Below are 21,392 nucleotides of genomic sequence, written 5' to 3' on the forward strand. Positions count from 1 at the left end.
CAGACTCGATGGGCCGAGTAGTTTAATTCTGCTCCTATTTCTTATGGTCTTATGGTCTAACCCACTTAAAAAAGGCCTTTGGGATTAAAAAAAACAAAAATCTCGGGAGAACCGTCATCTTTACGGTCTGTACCCTCCCTGCCAGTGACAACGGGAGCAGGTCCCACCTCCGAAAGTCCTCCTTCATTTGCTCAACTAACCGGCACCTGAATGAAAAAATGAATGAAAATCGCTTATTGTCACGAGTAGGCTTCAAATGAAGTTACTGTGAAAAGCCCCTAGTCGCCACATTCCAGCGCCTGTTCGGGGAGGCTGGTACGGGAAACAAAAATCTCGGGAGAACCGTCACCTTTACGGTCTGTACACCTGCTCCCATCCCCGTGCCACCTGAATTCCCGAGTATCGAAAACTCCCTCCCATCACTTTAAATGGCATCTCCCCCAGCCTCCTCTCCTGCCCCCTCGCCTGGAGCAGAAAACATCACTTTTTTCCAGATTCAATTTGTACCCTGAGAACAGGCCAAATTCCCCTAAGGTCCGCATAATCTCTCCCATCTCCCCTAACGGATCAGAAATGTACAGGAGTAGGTTGTCCGCATACAACAAGACCCTGTGTTCCACCCCTCCAGACTAGCCCCTTCCAGTCCTTTGATGGTCTCAGCGCCATCGCCAATGGCTCTGCAGCCAAGGCAAACAACAGTGGGGAGGGGGGACATCCCTGCCTCATCCCCCGTCTCAGTCTGAAATATTCCGAACTCAACCGGGTTGTCTGCACACTCGCCACCCCGGTGCCTGGTACAGCAACCATACCCAGTCTACAAAACCCTGCCCAAACCCAAACCGCCCCAGGACCTCCCACAAATGCTTCCACTCCACCAGTCGAAGGCCTTCTCCGCGTCGATAGCGACCACCACCTCCACCTCCCTGCCTTCCGAGGGCATCATGATGACATTCAAGAGCCTTCTAACGTTGGCCATTAGCTGCCTTCCTTTAACAAATTCCGTCTGGTCCTTTTCTATCACCTCCAGAACACAATCTTCTATTCTCGAGACCAAAATCTTGGCCAACAATTTGGCGTCAACATTTAGTAGGGAGATTGGTCTGTATGACCCGCATTGTTCTGGGTCCTTCTCCCTCTTCAGGATCAATGAGATCGAAGCCCGTGACATTGTTGGGGGACGAACCCCCGCTCCCTTGCCTCATTAAATGCCCTCACCGACAGTGGACCCAGCATCCCAGAAAACTTCTTATAAAATTCCACTGGGTATCCGTCCGGTCCCGGGGCTTTGCCTGAATGCATGGGCTCCAATCCCTCTACTACTTCCACAATCCTGATCGAGGCTCCCAGCCCCTCCACCAACCCTTCATCCACCATCAGTATTTCCAAACCCTCCAAGAATTGTCTCATCCACTCCACCCCAGCTGGGGGCTCCAACTCATACAGCCGACTGTAAAATTCCTTGAACACCTCCACTGGGTCCAAAATCATGTTCCCCCCTCTAGCCTTCACTATTCCTAACTCCCTGGATGCCTCCTGTTTCCTGAGCTGGTGTGCGAACATCCTATTGGCCTTCTTTCCATATTCATACACGGCCCCTTTCTTGACCTGTGGTTTATTGTTTGTTATTATGCCCTCTCGTTTTATTTTTGCCCTTAGCTTTATTCCCTTTCTTCTGTGACCCTTGCATCACGGTATTATTGTGGGATTTTACCTTCCCCCCTCCCTCCCACTGTGCTACCCCCATCCCCGCTCTGTTGGCTGTTGGCTACAAGCAATTCCGACAGGTCAAACAGTCAGTCTGCAGCTTTGGACGGTGCTGCTGATCGCCAGCCAAACAGAATTCTTCGGCAGGCAATTAGGGAGGCAAAGGCAAGGGCATCAGTCTCCTTCCCATGAAGAATTCTGGCTGGTCTGATGCCCGAAGACTACGACTCTTGGGCTGGGCTGCATCTTCACCCCCACTTCCTTGGACATTGCCTGAAAGAAGGCTGTCCAGAACCCAGCAAGTCTGGGGCATGTCCAGAACATGTGGGTGTGGTTGGCTGGGATGAGGCCCCAGGTTAGTTCCTTAATCTGTGTTGTGTGGTAGTTGGACTATAATATTCAGCACCCTATTCTTTAAGCATCATCGTGCCTGAGTAATGTCAAGTGATCTCCATTGGGAAGTATACGTAAGTGGAAGTGCAATAGGTAAATAATTGGGTGAGTTCTTGGGCGGACTTTTCCGACCCACCTGCGGAATGTTTGGCGGTGGAGGCAGCTCACCATTGGCTGCCGCCGGGATCTTCAGGTCCCGCTCATGTCTACAGCGTTTTGCATGGCTTGCCCAGTTAGTTGAGCAAATGAAGGAGGACTTTCGGAGGTGGGACCTGCTCCCGTTGTCACTGGCAGGGAGGGTACAGATCGTAAATATGACGGTTCTCCCGAGATTTTTGGGTTTTTTCCAGTGTCTCCCTATTTTTATCCCAAAGGCCTTTTTAAGTGGGTTAGACCATAAGACCATAAGAAATAGGAGAACTTGCACTTTAGCTCCATAAGCTCTTTTTAATTTTCCGAGACCTTCCTCTCCTGCACCCCCGTTTTAGAAACCAACTTATCCTGTATCCCTGTGGTGGTAGTTGCGGAAAGGTCAAAACCTGTCTTTGAACAAAGTCCCTCACCTGCAGATAGCGAAACCCATTTCCAGTCGGCAATTCGAACTCCTCCTCCAAATCCTTCAACAAAGGAAAGCTCCCTTCGATAAACAGATCCCCCAGCCTCTCAATACCTGCTCTCTGCCACCTCCGAAACCTCTCATCCAACAACCCCGGGATAACAACCCCTGCCTTCAGCAGAACTGGATGATCCCACAGGGCCAGAAGATCCTGCCCCTTCTCACTCACTGGTGAAGGATCCGACTGGCACTCACTGGCAAAAGAACCAGAGAGGAAATGAAAGTAAATACAGTGGATGGTGGAAATCTGAAACAAAATCAGGAATTGCTAGAAAAACGCGGCACACGCGTGGAGTTCTGAAGGTCTATTGGCACCATGGAACCCTATCCTGAAACAAGTTGGAGTAGAGAAGGGAAGAATTTGGCAAAAGAATGTGTGCGGAGTATGGTATTAAAGGTGATGGTAAATGAACCGTGTTACTGTACAGAATTATGCTGACTGTTGTAATGTGGTAAACAGATTCCGAGCTACCATCGACCAGGTCAAACCAGAACGGCTAGAGAGTACCACCACATTGAAAGGACTTGACTATATTGAAGTTCCCGGGTCTTCCAGGCGGGATTACAGAATCAGTTTCTTCACTTACAAAGAGGCAGTCATCTCAGTGAAGGTATGTTTTTCTCTGCTACTCTATGTTACAGATTTTAGAAAGTCAGCGGATCAGCAGTGGGAAGACCAGAAATGCTGTTCTCTTGAGAGCAGAGGAGGTTTAGAGGAAATTTAAAAGTGATGTTCAAAATTACAAAGGATATTGTTAGGATAGGTAACCAACCGAGGCAAAAGATTAAAGGTACTTGGCCAAAGAACCAGAGAGGAACTGAAAGTAAATACTTGTGGATGGTGGAAATCTGAAACAAAAACAGAAAATGCTGGAAAAGCTCGGCAGGCCTTGCAGCATCTGTGGAGAGATAAACGCATTTATCACATTTCTCCCTCTCTTTAAACTCTGCAGAAGAGTTATGCAGACTCGAAAAGTTAACTCTTTCTCTCTCCACAGATGCTGCTGGACCTGTTGAGGCTTTCCAGCATTTTCTGTTTCAGAGTAGAATTTTTTTTAATGCAGTGAACTGTTTTGATCCAGCATACACTGTCTGAAAGGATGGTGGAAACAGATTCAACAATCACTTTCAAAAGGAAAGTGAGAATTTTTGTCAGGCAATGGGTAAAGAGCAGGGGAATAGGACTTCAAATGATAGGCACACACATGGGCCAGGATTCTCCGAAATCCCGGCCGAGTGTTGATGCCGACGTCAAACCCGGCACGAGCGACTCCGGAGTCAACGGGCCTCCAGGCCCAGTTATTCTCCCCGTCCTCGGGGGCTAGAATGGTGCCAGAGTGCTGTGCGCTGCACCGGCGCCGAAAGCTGCCCCGCCACGGCCAGTCCGGGTCCGCGCTTGCGCGCCACGGCTGTCTCCGCGCTGGCCCGCGGGCAATATGGTGGAGCCCTACAGGGACCCGGTGCGGAGGAACATAGGCCCACCCCAGAATTAGCGTGCCCGCCAATCGGTTGTCGCCAATCGCGTGCCTGGCCACTGTGGAGGCCCCCCGCGACCGCGCCGGCGCGATTGCCGCCAATTCTCCGGCGAACGGAAAATCGGCAGCCCGCCGTTGGAGCGGCGTGGCGGGATTCATGCGCCTCCCCCCTCCCCCCCCCCCCCCCCCCCCCCCCCCAGTGATTCTCTGACCCGGCGCGGGCTCGGAGAATCCCGGCCATGTTGAGCCAAATAGTCTCCTTCCATCCATCATGATTCTCAGTGGAGTAATGGCAGTTCCCAAGATACAGGACATGCAGGTACTAGGCAATACTAAAATAGAGACTCTGTGCGTTATATATGCACTGTGGAATGATAACTATGTGACCCTCAGTGGTCAGGTAATTGCACAATTGGGGCTCGCAGTAAAATTCACACGAGTACAGGAGAGGACATTTCAAACCTATAACTGATCTTCTTCTGACCAGAACATAAATAAACAGGAAATCATAGAATCAAAATTCGTTGATTGGTATTCCCTGAAACAGCCAGTCACAAATCAAGCACTGTATTTTTGTACACTATGATGTTCAGGGTCAACAGTAGCTAACTAATAATGCACGAACGGTGTAATTAACACTTTTTGCTGCACGTTTACTCCCTTCCTTCCCTAAATCACAGATTTGTGCTTTCTTATGACTTCTCAGGGTACAGCGAGCCCTTTTCTTTCAGAATATTGCGGGTTGAAGTCCAGTCCAGAGACTTCAGCCTTTAATCTTAGGCTGACCCCCCAGTGCAGTGTGGTAGGAGTGCCACACTGCTGGAGGTTCCGTCTTTGCAACCTAAACTGAGCCACTCTCTGCATCTCACATGGAAGTATCAGATCCAATGGCACTACTTAAAGAAGAGCAGGGAGTTCATCCCATTATCCTGAACAATATTTTTAACTTAACCAACATTACTAAAACTAATTTTGTGTTCATTGTAATTTATGGTAATTTATGGAATTATCTGGAACTAGCAGCAAAGCACTTTGGGATATCCAACAATCATGAAAGTGCGACAATCTTCGTAGAGACTGGTAACCTTTTTTTAAAGTAGAAATCTGAAATCCCAATTATTTAGAACAAAGAACAAAGAAAATTACAGCACAGGAACAGGCCCTTCGGCCCTCCCAGCCTGCGCCGATCCAGATCCTTTATCTAAACCTGTCTCCTATTTTCCAAGGTCTACTTCCCTCTGTTGCCACCCGTTCATATACCTGTCTAGATGCCTCTTAAATGATGCTATCGTGCCCGCCTCTACCACCTCCTCTGGTAAAGCGTTCCAGGCACCCACCACCCTCTGCGTAAAAAACTTTCCACACACATCTCCCTTACACTTTCCCCCTCTCACCTTGAAATTGTGACCCCTTGTAACTGACACCCCCACTCTTGGAAAAAGCTTGTTGCTATCCACCCTGTCCATACCTCTCATAATTTTGTGTACCTCAATCAGGTCCCCCCTCAACCTCCGTCTTTCCAACGAAAACAATCCTAATCTACTCAACCTTTCTTCATAGCTAGAACCCTCCATACCAGGCAACATCCTGGTGAACCTCCTCTGCACCCTCTCCAAAGCATCCACATCCTTCTGGTAATGTGGCGACCAGAACTGCACTCAGTATTCCAAATGTGGCCTTACCAAAGTCCTATACAACTGTAACATGACCTGCCTACTCTTGTACTCAATACCCCGTCCGATGAAGGCAAGCATGCTGTATGCCTTCTTGACCACTCAACCTGCGTTGCCACCTTCAGGGTACAATGGACCTGAACTCCCAGATCTCTCTATACATCAATTTTCCCCAGGACCCTTCCATTGACCATACAGTCCGCTCTTGAATTTGATCTTCCAAAATGCATCACCTCACATTTGCCTGGATTGAACTCCATCTCCAACTCCATCTGCCATTTCTCTGCCCAACTCTCCAATCTATCTATATTTTGTTGTATTCTCTGACAGTCCTCCACGCTATCTGCAACTCCACCAATCTTAGTATCATCTGCAAACTTGCTAATCAGACCACCTATACCTTCCTCCAGGTCATTTATGTAGATCACAAACAACAGTGGTCCGAGCACGGATCCCTGTGGAACACCACTAGTCACCTGTCTCCATTTTGAGACACTCCCTTCCACTACTACTCTCTGTCTCCTGTTGCCCAGCCAGTTCTTTATCCATCTAGCTAGTACACCCTGAACCCCATAGGTAAAAAAATTGAGCCAAAATGTTCCACATTTGAAACAGGAATTTTTCTTATTCAAGAATCAAACAAAGCAAACCATAAATATTTTCTCATGGAAACTTAAACCTAGAATCAACATAGTTTAAACATGAAGTAACAGGCTAATTGTGGTTTATTATACACTATAAATTACACATTAAATGACAAATATAACAAAGGTAAATTTTACCAATTGGTTCAACAGTCTACTCAGCAAGGATGTCATCAATCTCCAACATGAAGTTCTTCAAAACTCTGCCTTTCTCACAAAGAATTTTAGTTCTTCTTCGAGCACTTAGTCAGATCCTCAGCTGACAGCAGTTCACCTCAATGGGACGGACACAACCTTCACCAAAAATGACACACGTCTGTGGATCCTCCTCAATTCTACTTACAATAAGGGCAGCAAGGTGGTGCAGTGAGTAGCACTGCTGCCTCGCGACGCCGAGGTCCCAGGTTCAATCCCGGCTCTGGTCACTGTCCGTGAGGAGTTTACACATTCACCCCGTGTTTGCATGGGTTTGGCCCCCCCAAACCTAAAACAATGTGAAGAGTAGGTGGATTGGCCATGCTAAATTGCCCCTTAATTGGAAAAAATGATTTTGGTACTCGAAATTTATTTTTAAAAATCTCTACTTACAATGGTGTAGGTCCACTGCTATTATCTCTATGTAACAGAAACAACTGCAGCAACTTTTGTCTATTCTTAGAATCTGGGGACGAGATTCTCTGACCTCCCCGCAGTACATTTCTCAGCGGAGAGAGACAGCCCATCTTTGGCTGGCAGCGGGACCTTCTGGCCCCGCCACTGTCAATGACGCTTATCATTGAATCCAGTCCCTGCTGCTGGGAAACCCAGTTTCATTCTTAGTTTCCTTTCAATTAGGGTCGATTATAAAAAAATAGGCAGTAGAATTCTCCGTTTCCGAGACCTTGGGCCAGATTCTGCGTTTCTGAGGCTAGGTGTGGAGAATTGGTGCGTTACCTGAAAAAAATTGGTGCCGCCCCCTCACCGATCCTGCGACTGGTGGAAGGCTACCAGCTGTGCCACGTAAGACAACCAGCCTCCACAAAATAAACAGCTGGAGAATGGCTTTGTCCATGGTGATGACCTGCATCTGTCGCGCCGCAAAACATGGCGCCGGCCGTGCGCGGACCCAACCTGCCAGATAGTGCTCCCCTGGCCACTCCCTGGCCACCCCCTGGCTACCCCCCACCAGTCCCCCCAGCCCTCACGGGTCGCAGGTGTCGGGCTGAGTTAAAGATGGTGCCCCCCATGAGCTGCACAAGGCGGGTGAGGCGTCTGAAGGGGGCGGTACCGGCAAGCACGCAGCGACCTTGTGGCGTCTGTGGGCCTGTGAGTCAGTGGATAGGGCCTGGTGAGGCTACGACTTCGGGGCTTTGGATCGGGCCAGACAGACTCTGGCAAAATGTCCCTTTTTGTCGCAGTCGCTGCATGTCGCGGTGCGGGCTGGGCAACGTTGTCGGGGGTGTTGGTCCTGCCCACAGAAGTAGCACGATGGTCCCCCGGGCTGCCAGGGCAGCCGCACCGCACAGGCCTGAGACGTAGTCGGGTCTGATGACGGCCGTGCCCACGAGGGGTTCGCTGGGTCTGCCAGGAACGCGCTGAGGCTCTGGTAGTCCACCGACAATGAGGTGGCTAGTTTTACCGTGTCCTGTAGGTCAGTGGCCCCGTTTTCCAGCAGTCGCTGCCGGATGTAGTTAGACCGGACCCCAGCCACGTTGGTGTCCCGGATCATCAGTTTCATGTGCTCATTGGCCCCACCACCACCTATTGTGACCCCCCGAATCCCTCCCCCCCCCCCCCCTCCGGCTCCTGTACCTGCACAAGTGACCCGAGGAGTTTGAGTGAAGGCAAGCATCCAGCAGAGGGCAGCAGAGCAGAGCTTCTGATTGGCTGTTCCGGGGAGATTTGCATACGTGCAGTACGGTCAGCGTAAGTTGAAGGTGGTTTGTGAAGGGGCTGTTCTCGAGTGACAGCTTTACCCGAAACACTACTTACGTAGTGTCTCCCACCCATCCTCCTCCTCAAACCAAAAATAAATAGTTCTGTCCGTTGGATTGCTAAACTAACAAGTTTTTTTAAATTTATTTTTTATTTTTCAGTAGTTGGGAAGTTAGTTCAGTGGGAATGGAGGCTAGGGCAGTTGAATGTTCATTCTGCAGAATGTGGGAGGAAAGGGTCACCTCGAGTGTCCCTGCTGACTACATCTGCGGGAAGTGCACCCAACTCCAGCTCCTCGAGAACCGTGTTAGGGACCTGGAGCTGGAGCAGGATGAACTTCGGATCATTCAGGAGGCGGAGGGAGGGGGAGCAGCCCCAAGTCGTGGTCCACATAGGTACCAACGACATAGGTAGGATGAGAGATGGGGATTTGAGACAGAAATTCAGCGAGCTAGGGTGGAAGCTGAGAGCTAGAACAAACAGAGTTGTTATCTCTGGGTTGTTACCCGTGCCATGTGCTAGCGAAGTGAGAAATAAGGAGAGAGAGGAGTTGAACACGTGGCTACAGGGATGGTGCAGGAGGGAAGGTTTTGGTTTCCTGGATAATTGGGGCTCATTCTGGGGTAGGTGGGACCTCTACAAACAGGATGGTCTTCACCTGAACCAGAGGGGTACCAATATCCTGGGGGGGAGATTTGCTAGTGCTCTTCGGGGGGGTTTAAACTAATTCAGCAGGAGAGTGGGAACCTAAATTGTAGGCCCAGTGTACAGGATGTTGAGAGTAGTGCGGTCAGGGATAGGGTTAAAAGTTTGAAAGAGGGCATCGGCAAGCAAGACGCTGGTTTGAAGTGTGTCTACTTCAACGCCAGGAGCATCCGGAATAAGGTGGGTGAGCTTGCAGCATGGGTTGGTACCTGGGATCTCGAGGTTGTGGCGATTTCGGAGACATGGGTAGAGCAGGGACAGGAATGGTTGCTGCAGGTACCAGGATTTAGATGTTTCTGTAAGAACAGAGAAGATGGTAAAAGGGCGGGGGGGTGGCATTGTTAATCAAGGAAAGTATTACGGCGGCAGAAAGGACGTTTGAGGACTCGTCTACTGAGGTAGTATGGGCCGAGGTTAGGAACAGGAGAGGAGAGGTCACCCTGTTGGGAGTTGTCTATAGACCTCCGAATAGTTCCAGAGATGTAGAGGAAAGGATTGCAAAGATGATTCTCGACAGGAGCGAGAGTAACAGGGTAGTTGTTATGGGGGACTTTAACTTTCCAAATATTGACTGTAAATGCTATAGTTCGAGTACTATAGATGGGTCAGTTTTTGTGCAGTGCGTGCCGGAGGGTTTTCTGACACAGTATGTAGACAGGCCAACAAGGGGCGATGCCACCTTGGATTTGGTACTGGGTAATGAACCCGGCCAGGTGTTAGATTTAGATGTAGGTGAGCACTTTGGTGATAGTGATCACAATTCGGTTATGTTTACTTTAGCGATGGGCAGGGATAGGTATATACCGCAAGGCAAGAATTATAGCTGGGGGAAAGGCAATTATGATGCTATTCGGCAAGATTTAGGATGTATAGGATGGTGAAGGAAACTGCAGGAGATGGGTACAATTGAAATGTGGAGCTTTTTCAAGGAACAGCTACTGCGTGTCCTTGATAAGTATGTACCTGTCAGGCAGGGAGGAAGTTGTCGAGCAAGGGAACCGTGGTTTACTAAGGAAGTTGAAGCACTTGTCAAGAGGAAGAAGAAGGCTTATGTTAGGATGAGACATGAAGGCTCAGTTAGGGCACTTGAGAGTTACAAGTTAGCCAGGAAGGACCTAAAGGGAGAGTTAAGAAGAGCGAGGAGAGGACACAAAGTCGTTGGCGGATAGGATCAAGGAAAACCTTAAGGCTTTCTACAGGTATATCAGAAACAAAAGAATGACTAGAGTAAGATTAGGGCCAATCAAGGATAGTAGTGGAAAGTTGTGTATGGAATCAGAGGAGATAGGGGAAGCATTAAATGGATATTTTGCGTCAGTGTTTACACTGGAGAAAGACAATGTTGTCGAGGAGAATACTCAGGTTCAGTCGACCAGGCTAGATGGAATTGAGGTTCACAAGGAGGAGGTGTTAGCAATTTTGGAAAGTGTAAAAGTAGATAAGTCCCCTGGGCCAGATGGGATTTATCCTAGGATTCTCTGGGAAGCCAGGGAGGAGATTGCAGAGCCTTTGTCCTTGATCTTTATGTCGTCCTTGTCGATAGGAATAGTGCCGGAAGACTGGAGGATAGCAAATGTTGTCCCCTTGTTCAAGAAGGGGAGTAGAGACAACCCTGGTAATTATAGACCTGTGAGCCTTACTTCGGTTGTGGGTAAAATAGAACATAGAACATAGAACAGTACAGCACAGAACAGGCCCTTCGGCCCTCGATGTTGTGCCGAACAATGATCATCCCACTTAAACCCACGTAACCCGTATACCCGTAACCCAACAATCCCCCCATTAACCTTACACTACGGGCAATTTAGCATGGCCAATCCACCTAACCCGCACATCTTTGGACTGTGGGAGGAAACCGGAGCACCCGGAGGAAACCCACGCACACACAGGGAGGACGTGCAGACTCCACACAGACAGTGACCCAGCCGGGAATCGAACCTGGGACCCTGGAGCTGTGAAGCATTGATGCTAACCACCATGCTACCGTGAGGCCCCAAATGTTGGAAAAGGTTATAAGAGATAGGGTTTATAATCATCTTGAAAAGAACAAGTTGATTAGCGACAGTCAACACGGTTTTGTGAAGGGTAGGTCATGCCTCACAAACCTTATTGAGTTTTTTGAGAAGGTAATCAAACAGGTGGATGAGGGTAAAGCGGTTGATGTGGTGTATATGGATTTCAGTAAGGCGTTTGATAAGGTTCCCCACGGTAGGCTATTGCAGAAAATAAGGAAGTATGGGATTGAAGATGATTTAGCGTTTTGGATCAGTAATTGGCTAGCTGAAAGAAGACAGAGGGTGGTGGTTGATGGCAAATGTTCATCCTGGAGTTCAGTTACTAGTGGTGTACTGCAAGGATCTGTTTTGGGGCCACTGCTGTTTGTCATTTTTATAAATGACCTGGAAGAGGGTGTAGAAGGATAGGTTAGTAAATTTGCAGATGACACGAAGGTCGGTGGAGTTGTGGATAGTGCTGAAGGATGTTATAGGTTACAGAGGGACATAGATAAGCTGCAGAGCTGGGCTGAGACGTGGCAGATGGAGTTTAATGCGGAAAAGTGTGAGGTGGTCCACTTTGGATGGAGTAACAGGAATGCGGAGATCTCGGCATCCAGGTACATAAATCCCTGAAAGTTGCCACCCAGGTTAATAAGGCTGTTAAGAAGGCATAAGGTGTGCTAGCCTTTATCAGTAGGGGGATTGAGTTTCGGAGCCACAAGGTCATGCTGCAGCTGTATATAACTCTGGTGCGGCCGCTCCTGGAGTACTGCGTGCAGTTCTGGTCACCACATTATAGGAAGGATGTGGAAGCTTTGGAAAGGGTTCAGAGGAGATTTACTAGGATGTTGCCTGGTATGGAGAGAAAGTCTTACGAGGAAAGGCTCAGGGACTTGAGGTTGTTTTCGTTAGAGAGGAGATGGGCTGGTTTAGCTCACCAGGCTAAATCGCTGGCTTTTAAAGCAGACCAAGCAGGCCAGCAGCACGGTTCGATTCCCGTACCAGCCTCCCCGGACAGGCGCCGGAATGTGGCGACTAGGGGCTTTTCACAGTAACTTCATTGAAGCCTACTCGTGACAATAAGCGATTTTCATTTTCATTTTATTTCATTTCAGAAGGCTGAGAGGTGACTTAATAGAGGCATATAAGATAGTCAGAGGGTTAGATAGGGTGGAGAGTGAGAGTCTTTTTCTTCAGATGGTGATGACCAACACGAGGGGACATAGCTTTAAATTGAGGGGTGGTAGATATAGGACAGATGTCAGGCAGTTTCTTTACTCAGAGAGTAGTAGGGGTGTGGAACGCCCTGCCTGCAACAGTAGTAGACTCGCCAAATTTAAGGGCATTTAAGTGGTCACTGGATAGACATATGGATGAAAATGGAATAGTGTAGGTCAGATAGGCTTCAGATGGTTTCACAGGTCGGCGCAACATCGAGGGCCGAAGGGCCCGTACTGCGCTGTAATGTTCCATGTTCTATGTTCTAAGCCTATGTTCACTCACTCTCATCGTCTTGCAGTGAATTAATGGTACATCAATTTATTAACCAAGAACTTGCCTGTATCTACTGTACAAATGAGCGCCGCTCCCAGGTGGCTGGTCTACATACCGTCCGGGGGGGGGGGGGGGGGGGGGGGGGGGTTGCGGAACCGAGGCAGAGCCCACCAGGTTCCAGTACAATAGCTGTAAGGAGATCACATTTCCATTGGGCCACAGTGCTCCACAGACAGCTCATACTATGGTGAATACATTCACCACAGCTGTTTTGTAGAGGGCGGACCATGCAAAACCTGCATCAAACAGGCATTGCCCACCAATTTCGGCACCAAAAGGATTCTCCGCCTGATTGCCGATTATTAAATCGCCGTCGGGGAACAGAGAATGCCGCACTAAGTGTTGATGCCAACGTAGAATCCATGGACTTTCACAACAGCAAAACTGGTGACGTACCTGGACTGATTCCCCTGCTATTAAGGGGCTAGCATCGGTCCACGTGGAACGCAATCGAATTCCAATGAGAAACGGTAGCGGATTCACCAGTTTCGTGAATGACACTCAGGAGGCTGACAAGCTGCAGTCGCACAGACACACTTCACTCTCGACATACACCATCCCAGCCAATAGGATTGCAGTAAGACGCGCAGCCCCACGTTTTACAGATGCCGAGCTGCTGCCCTAGCCACTGAGGCCACCAGCTACCTGTCGCACTGGCGTTTTATGTGCACAGTCGCATTCTCCACCCCCACCCAGTGCCACAGTTGGAGCCCCCCTATGAACCGAGCCGTGATGGGAGCAGCTCGAACACCAGCCTTCCGCCCAAGGCTCAGGAGGCCCCGCAGCTCGGGTTGGAGGATGATAGTGATTTTCCATCACAGCTGTCTCCAACACCCTCCACCATCCCAGAGACACTCATCGCGGTTAGGCATGTTAGTGAAGAGGCCCCTGGGAGACTATCTGGTGCTCACCACACAGCTGTTCCAGTACAGCAGGTGGAGGTAGGAACACCTGAGGGGGTGAACAGTCGGCAGACAGGCCGACCCCAGGAACGAGCTGCAGTCGCAGAGCCAAGGACTACATGAGGGGTCGTCAGCGAGCATTCAGCACCTGCAAGTGCAGCTGAAGAAATCCACAACCACGTGCAGCAGATGCAGGTGGTGCCGACAATGTGTGCCACCCAGGCCAACATCGCATGGGTGGTGTCCACAGTGGAGGCATTGGGGGCGACGGTCGTGGTTATGGATCAGCATGTCCAAGGCCTTGGGCATTTTCTGCAGGCGCTGGCCGAGACCCAGGGCAGGGTTTCTGTCTCACAGGCAACAATGCTAGAGCCACCTGGACATCGCAGCAGCGCTCCTGAACGTGGCCATGGCTGGGAACATTAGTGGCATTCTCCCAGGTGCTGGCCAATGTGGGGTAGACACAGAGGGAGGTGGCCCAGGCTCAGAGGGAGATGGCACAATCAATAGCTGATGTGACACAAACAAATCTGTATATATTTGTTCACATAAAGTGCCTGTTGCCACTGTTAAAACGTGCCTCGGTGCTCTGTCAGATTGGTGTGAGAGGTGAGCTATCTGGGCTGGCCATGGCGGCAGGTGGGGGGGGGGGGGGGGGGGGGGGGGGGGAGAGGGGGTGGGGGGGGGGATGGTCAGATGCTGGTGAGAGGGGCGGAGGGGGTGATGGGTGGACCCTGTGGGTGGCCAGGGCCTCCACACACACTCTCACTCACTCACACACACACACCCCGCTTCACCGTCCCCACCATCGTCATCCCAGGGATTCGATGACACAGTGTGATGGAATGGTAAGCTCGCATGCAGGGATCACTCATGTGGATGATGGAAAGTGCTACCGTGGGCAAGAGTCAGATATTGCCAAACGATGTGGAACACCAGAGCTCATTGCAGATAAGGTTGTCATTATCCTCTATTCCATGGGCCGGAACTGCTGTTACTGCCAACCCAGGGCCCCCATCCCGTAGGGCGACAGGTATGTATCACGGAGGGGGTTGCAGGCGGGGAATGGCTGGGGGAGTGCAAGGGTGGGTGTGGTGTGAGGGTGGGTGTGGAGTGGGTGCGGGTCCATGCCCTTGTCCCCCATGAGCCAGCCCCCCCCCAGCTTTGGGGGGGGGGGGGGGGGGGTCTTGAATATGTCAGGAATGGTCGAGTGTGCCAGGATGAACACGTCGTGAACACTGCCCGGGTATCAAGCGCAGACATGTATACTGTGCAGCTGATGGTCATATATCAGCTGCACGTTCATCGAGTGTAACCCCTTTTGGCTTGTGGAGAGCGGTCATTTCCTGCTGCTCGTAGGCGGACATGCATCTTGTCGATCTCCCCCTGGACCTGGGCATCCCAGCAGTGGCGCTGAACCTCGCTGTCCGGGCAGCCTGATAGGCTCAATCCACGCTGAAATGGATGTATTGACCCGCCTGGGCATATAAGGTCTCCGTGATGACAGGGATACACCTGTGCACCGTGATCTATGAGATCCTGGGCAGGTCCCCACTTGGCACATGGAAGGACCCTGCTACATATAATTTCAGGAGATTGCCACCTAGATAACCACTGGGAGCGGGTGTCTTCCTTCATACCCCCATGGTGCCCGGTGTGCCATCATCTGGCAGATATGTCGCACTGTCTCTCGGAGTCTTCAAAGCCATGCCCGGTCCGGCAGATCCGAATGACAGGCGGTGCCAGTACACGCGAGGCCTCATGCAACCTGTTGGACGACTTGCTCTTCATCCTGGGCGGCTGCCACCTGTTCCTCTGCGGCATGCTCCGCTGCTGCATGCTCCACTGCTGCAGCTTCCTCCTCCTCAAGCAGCGCCCACTTGTACAGCCGCAGGAAATCCACTAGGGCTGTGGCGACTAGCAGGAAGGCCGCCATTGTTGGTTGAATTCCAATATCCATTGTCTGCAGGGGGTAAAATGCTGATATGTTAGCATGGTGCATACCCCTGTGCCAACCAGTTCCAATGGCTATATGGTGGCCCTGGTTGGCACTTCGGGCTGTGCCCCCAAATGTCCCTACACCTCCCATCCACGCACTCCTGGCTCCGACGTTGGCCAGCACCGTGGGGGGCCTCTGGCTCTGGTGCCCATCCCTGATGTCTGGGGTATTGTCGGCTGGCACTGCGCCTGCCAGGGGTATGCACCCATAGGCGCTACTGTGGGTGTTGCCCCGGGTGGGCCACAAGTGGGTGGCTGCCAGATGGGGGGATGGTGTGGTGAGAGAGTGTGACTGAGGGTGGGGTGCGGGGGTGGAGGAGATAGAGGAGGCCATACAGCCGGTGTCACTCTGCAGAAGGTGAGTGGTCAGTAGGTGCGTAGCAAGATGTCTGTAGTAATGGTGCTTTGTGCCTGGGCACTGCCCCTATCCTGTGGGAGGGTCACCCTGGCCATTCAGCTTGATTCCCCCGTCACCCTCCGACCCCAGCAGTCCAACCCAGCTGCCTCTTTGTGTCCTACCTCCTCTCCTTCATCAGCCGCCTCGTCAGTTTCACGATTTTTATAAGCACAAGTGAACCGCACCATCGGGAACTCGGGCCGTCGGAGAAGCGGAATCGCGGAGGCCTCGAAGAGGGCTTTGCGAAGTATATCCTGCTCTCTATGTTTCCACATGCATTGATACACTAGAAACAGGAAACTGCTGACACCAAAAGTAATCATACACTAACTGCGTTAGACTTGGCCTTGACTCAACATTTGCAGTTCATTGGGCCCAAGTTCTGCAGCAATGCTTACAATATGTTACATCTGACAGGTAATCCTACCCACCGGCAGCTGAAGAGCCTTGGACTTTGCTGTTTGTACCGGGTAAAACGCACCCATATGTATTTGGAATTTGATATGTGGTCACACCCCAATGTCATGCGGCAAGAGGAACTGTGAAATACAATGTCTCCCACCATTAACCCAGTGAGACCAAAGAGATTTTCAGGGCAGCACGGTAGCACAAGTGGATAGCACTGTGGCTTCACAGCGTCAGGGTCCCAGGTTCGATTTCCTGCTGGGTCACTGTCTGTGCGGAGTCTGCACGTTCTCCCCATGTGTGTGGGTTTCCTCCGGGTGCTCCGGTTTCCTCCCACAGTCCAAAAACATGCAGGTTAAGTGGATTGGCCATGATAAATTGACCTTAGTGATCAAAAAAAAATCAGGAGAGGTTATTGGGTTACGGGGATAGGGTGGAAGCGAGGGCTTATGTGGGTGAGTGCAGACTCGATGGGCCGAATGTCCTCCTTCTGCACTGTATGTTATATGTTCTAGTGCAAAGAACCAACAAAGGCAATTCACACCATTTCACCTTGAGGCTGCACTCACCTCCTGATGCATTTAGAGTGAATGACCTATGTAAACTTCACATTTAAGGATTACTCAAATATTCATCTTCCTCAGTGATGTTTTGGTATTCTATAACTCAGTATTTCTCTGCAGGTATTCTTCCTGTGGCTGTCTGTCTGATTAACCTTGTGGGCGCGATTCTCCGCACTCACGACGGTGCGGAGAATAGCGGGGGTCGTAAATTTTTACGGCGACGCTGTTCCGACGCCCTCCCGCTATTCTCTGAACCCCGCAAAATCTCGGAGTCGCCATTCCCGACAAACGCCTCCTTCACGCCCCCGACACAACCAGATTTGCCACTAATAGCCCCCCCGCTATTCACCGTCCCGGATGGGCCGAAGTCCCGACATCATCACGCCCTGTTTGCACGGCGTGAAACACACCTGCTATTTAAGTTCGTCAACCAGTCGTGCTGGCTGACGACAGCTTGGAGGAGGTGAGCGCACCGCTCAGCGCACCGCTCAGCGCACCGCTCAGCGCACCGCTCGAATCTGGCCACAACGGAGAAGGCATCCCTGAGAACGGGAGGGGGGGTCTAGAGCGGGGTCAGTGGGGGAGACGGAGGGGTCAGTGGGGGAGACGGAGGGGGCAGTGGGGGGGACGGAGGGGGCAGTGGGGGGGACGGGGGGGGCAGTGGGGGGGACGGGGGGCAGCGGGGGAGACGGGGGGGCAGTGGGGGAGACGGGGGGGGCGGGGGGGGGAGACGGGGGGGGCAGTGGGAGTGGGGTTAGGTAGAGAGTGAGCGAGTGAGCCGTCCAACCCCGTAACAAAATGTCTGCCACCATGCCATGGCGTGCCGATGACGTGGACATGGCCGCTGGTTGCCCTGTGGCTTACGGCCACAGGCCACTGACGCACCCGTGAGGAGGACATAGTTTACTGGCCATTGGATGCAGAAAGTGACCAGGGGTTAGGCGGCCCGCGTGTCAGCAGCGCGATCAGGCCACCGGGACACACAGGTATCCCGTGGCAGGCGGCTGCCGAGGTGTCGACTAACCTCCGTCTAACATGTCCCGTTTCTCTGCCCCCCACCACCCTTCTGTAGGTTAGCACAATGTATGTGAACAGAACGCCTATGTTCTGCGCAGTGGTTGGGGCCGCTGCACTGCATTTGGCGATGCAGCAGCATCCACACCCACAACCCGCAGTGGATGCAGGGCCAGCTGCAGCAGCAGAGGGAAGGGCCGAGGAGTCGAGCAGCATGGGGAGGAGGAGGAGGAAGAGGAAGAGGAGAGAGTGAGGGTGCAGCCACGGCGCCAGAGGCGACGACCAAAGCCGAGGGTGTACTGTGTCCGGGTCTCTTTCCTAACAATGATGGACATCATCTGCAGGAGGAGATTCCGGCTGAGTAGGCGGACGGTGATACATATCTGCCAACTCCTGTCGCACCTCGCCCCACGTGGAACGGGGGGAGGACACGCGATCCCGGTTGCCATCAAGGTGACGGTCGCTCTTAACTTCTATGCTACCGACTCCTTCCAGTCTCCGAGCGGGGACCTCTCCGGGATCTCCCAGTCATCGGTGCACAGGTGCATCCGCGATGTGACCGACGCCCTCTATGCCATCGCGGACCGCTACATCACCTTTCCCGAGGACCAAGCAAGTCAAGACTCACAAGCTCGTGGATTTGCCAGCATGGCCGGGATACCGAGGGTGCAGGGGGCAATCGATTGTGTTCACGTCCCCATGCGCCCGCCTGCAGGGGACAGGGATGTGTTCACAAACAGAAGGGGGACATACTCCATGAATATCCAGGTGGTATGCGACCCCCACATGAGGATCATGAACGTCTCTGCAAGGTTCCCAGGGAGTGTGCATGACTCCTACATACTGGCGCAGTCGTTCATCCCTGCGATGTTTGAGGGACGTCCCCCCCCGGCTGAGGGGCTGGTTGCTAGGCGACAGGGGTTATCCGCTGAGGTCTTGGCTGATGACGCCTATACGGAGGCCTCAGACCAATGCAGAAACACGAGGCCCATGCAGCAACCAGGGGTGTGGTGGAGCACTGCCTTGGCCTCCTGAAGATGAGATTTAGGTGCCTGGACCGCTCCGGAGGGGCCCTGCAGTACCAGGCCGAAAGGGTCGCTCGCATTGTTGTGGTCTGCTGTGCGCTGCACAACATCGCGATGCAGAGGGGAGATGACCTGCTGCAGGAGGCGGAGGGAGAAGCCAGTGGCAGTGGTTCCAGCACAGAGGAGGAGGAGGAGGAGGAGGAGGAGGGGGAGGAGGAGGAGGCTGGTGGAGTGGCGGGCGCAGCACGCAGACACGACCCAGGTGCTGGTGATGTCCAGGAGGCGGCACGACAGACCCGGCGAGGACGGCGGGCACGCGACGCCTTGGTGGCAGCACGGTTCACGCATCGCATGTGACGTCCCCGCTGAACACCAAACCAGCACCTGCATCGCTAGTCGTGCAGAGGGTCAACACACAACTTCCACCACCACAACCCCCCCTACCCCCTCTCAGTGTACCCTGCTCCACTTCGACATCACCCTTACCACTGGGTCCAGACGGTATGGCACAACATTGATGGCTGTGTCAGCGGGTGTGATCAGTGCCATGTGGAATGATGACAGCCCGCTCTGCGATGAGCTGTGAGCTCAGAATCGTTAGAGAGAGTCTGACCCATGGCAATAGCTGAACCATCCACCTTGGTGGCCGCTGAGATCGTCACTGACACTCCATCACGTGCCCGCGTGGGCTAGCTGTGGGAGGGGTTGGGGGGGGGGGGGGGAGGGGCAGGGACTGCACACCCGGCACCGAAGTTTCACCACTCGTCAACCCCAGCGACACTCAGTCACCATCACAAATCCTGTGGCTGTGGAACAATCACACGGTATTACAAGTAAGGTGGAACAGTGCGTTTAATGTTAACAATTATTTACAGGTGCCCTAGCCCCTACAACTAAACTGTGCCCTTCACCCGTGCCAACTTACTCAGTGTCTATCCTAGTTGCCTTACGGGCCCTACCACTACGTCTAAGTGACTCCCCAGATGATACAGCAGGAGTGGACGAGGATTGCTGCGAATCGCCCCCCTCGACTCATTTCTCCTTGGCCAAGCGTTTCCTGGGGCGACCCGGCCTTGATGGGCCAGGCTGCTCTGCGGGCGTCTCGGGTGACGTTGTGCCACCCTGCTCTGCCTGCTGCCCACCCGATGCACCAGGGATGGGACGGGGGGAGGCCGAGAATTCCGGGACGTCCCGTGATGGACTTAATGGGACAGGCCCCGAAACCTCCTCCTCCCTCGGGGAGCCGGGTGGCCCCCGGGCCTCACTTTGGGACAGAGGCGCGAGCGGGGAGGTGCCCCGTCGCACCACCGACACCTGGCGCTGCCAGTCCTGGAGGCCTGCAACGGTATCCACCAGGATCCGAAGGTTTGCAGAGACGGAGTCCAGGGAGTTAGACATTCCCGCCAGGGACTGTGCGATCTCAACCTGTGTGTGCACGACGCCATCCAGCACATGTGTCAGGCAGTTGATGCTCTCGGCAACTGACTGCTGCGACTGGCCAATGACCTGGTGAGACTGGGCCAAGGCCTGCAGGGCGCTGGCAATGTCGTATTGCCTCTGGCACATTGCTGCCTGTGAGAGGGCAACCCTGTCCAGGGCCGAGGATGACGCGTGCATATGAACCCCAACGCCTTGCATCACCTGACCCATTGCCTCCACCGCGGATGCCACCCGTGCGGTGTCGGACTGGGTCTCTGCCATGAGCGGCACCACTCCCTGCTCGTGGACGTGGTTCGACTCCTCTAACAGCGTCTGCAGAGTCTGGAAGGAAGCCCTCATCCCGTCGTTGTCTCCCTGGGTTTCTTGAGGCATCGGCTGTGCGGGTGGGTTGAGAAACTCCAGGAACTCCGAAAACGTCTGGGAGCCAGCTGCATCCTGGGCCTGGTCTGGCCTCCGCGAGTCCGGGCCCTCGGTTGCTCCGACCTCCACCTGCTGTACCTGCTCAGCTGTGATGTGCGACCCAGACTGTGACCCAGGAGACTCATCACTAAATAGGCCCGCCGGGGTGAGTGTCTCTGGGATGATGGATGTTGTGGGAGATAGCAGTGCCGCAAGCCCGATGTTTTCGCAATTTAGCCCCTCCTCAATGGTGTGGGGCCTCTCAGAGTCCGGAGGGTTATCCCTGGCCATTTCCGTGGCTTGTGGTCTCGCCATCCTCTGGGCGTCCTGATCCGCAGATTGGGTTGGGGAGGATGGGGCTCCCCGCTGATCGGGCACCCTCTGTCGTGCGGCCCCGGGTGAGGTGGCGGCAGATGCCTGTGTCCATCTGCAGCTAGACGGCCCTGGTCGTTCGGCATCACGTCCTAGGGAAGAGAATGAGACGGGTTATTTAGATTTGCTCGGCAGGCCGCTGGACGGTCCCAGTGGGCAGCGTGTGAAGGGACAGAGGATGGGGGAGGTGTCCAAGTGGGCA

At 52.8% G+C, this 21,392-nt stretch overlaps 1 protein-coding gene across 1 annotated transcript in view; it reads left to right on the forward strand.

Moving 5' to 3' along the window:
- LOC119970901 (hydrocephalus-inducing protein-like) overlaps positions 1-21,392 on the forward strand; it is a 140,942-nt gene that overhangs the window by 100,055 nt on the left and 19,495 nt on the right. The window contains exon 10 of the mRNA XM_038806010.1: positions 3,174-3,324. Coding sequence (XP_038661938.1) covers positions 3,174-3,324 — 151 coding nt within the window. The remainder of the gene's footprint in view (positions 1-3,173; positions 3,325-21,392) is intronic.

This window comes from Scyliorhinus canicula, chromosome 9 (genome assembly GCF_902713615.1).
Source record: "Scyliorhinus canicula chromosome 9, sScyCan1.1, whole genome shotgun sequence".
NCBI classification, from domain to species: Eukaryota; Metazoa; Chordata; class Chondrichthyes; order Carcharhiniformes; family Scyliorhinidae; genus Scyliorhinus; species Scyliorhinus canicula.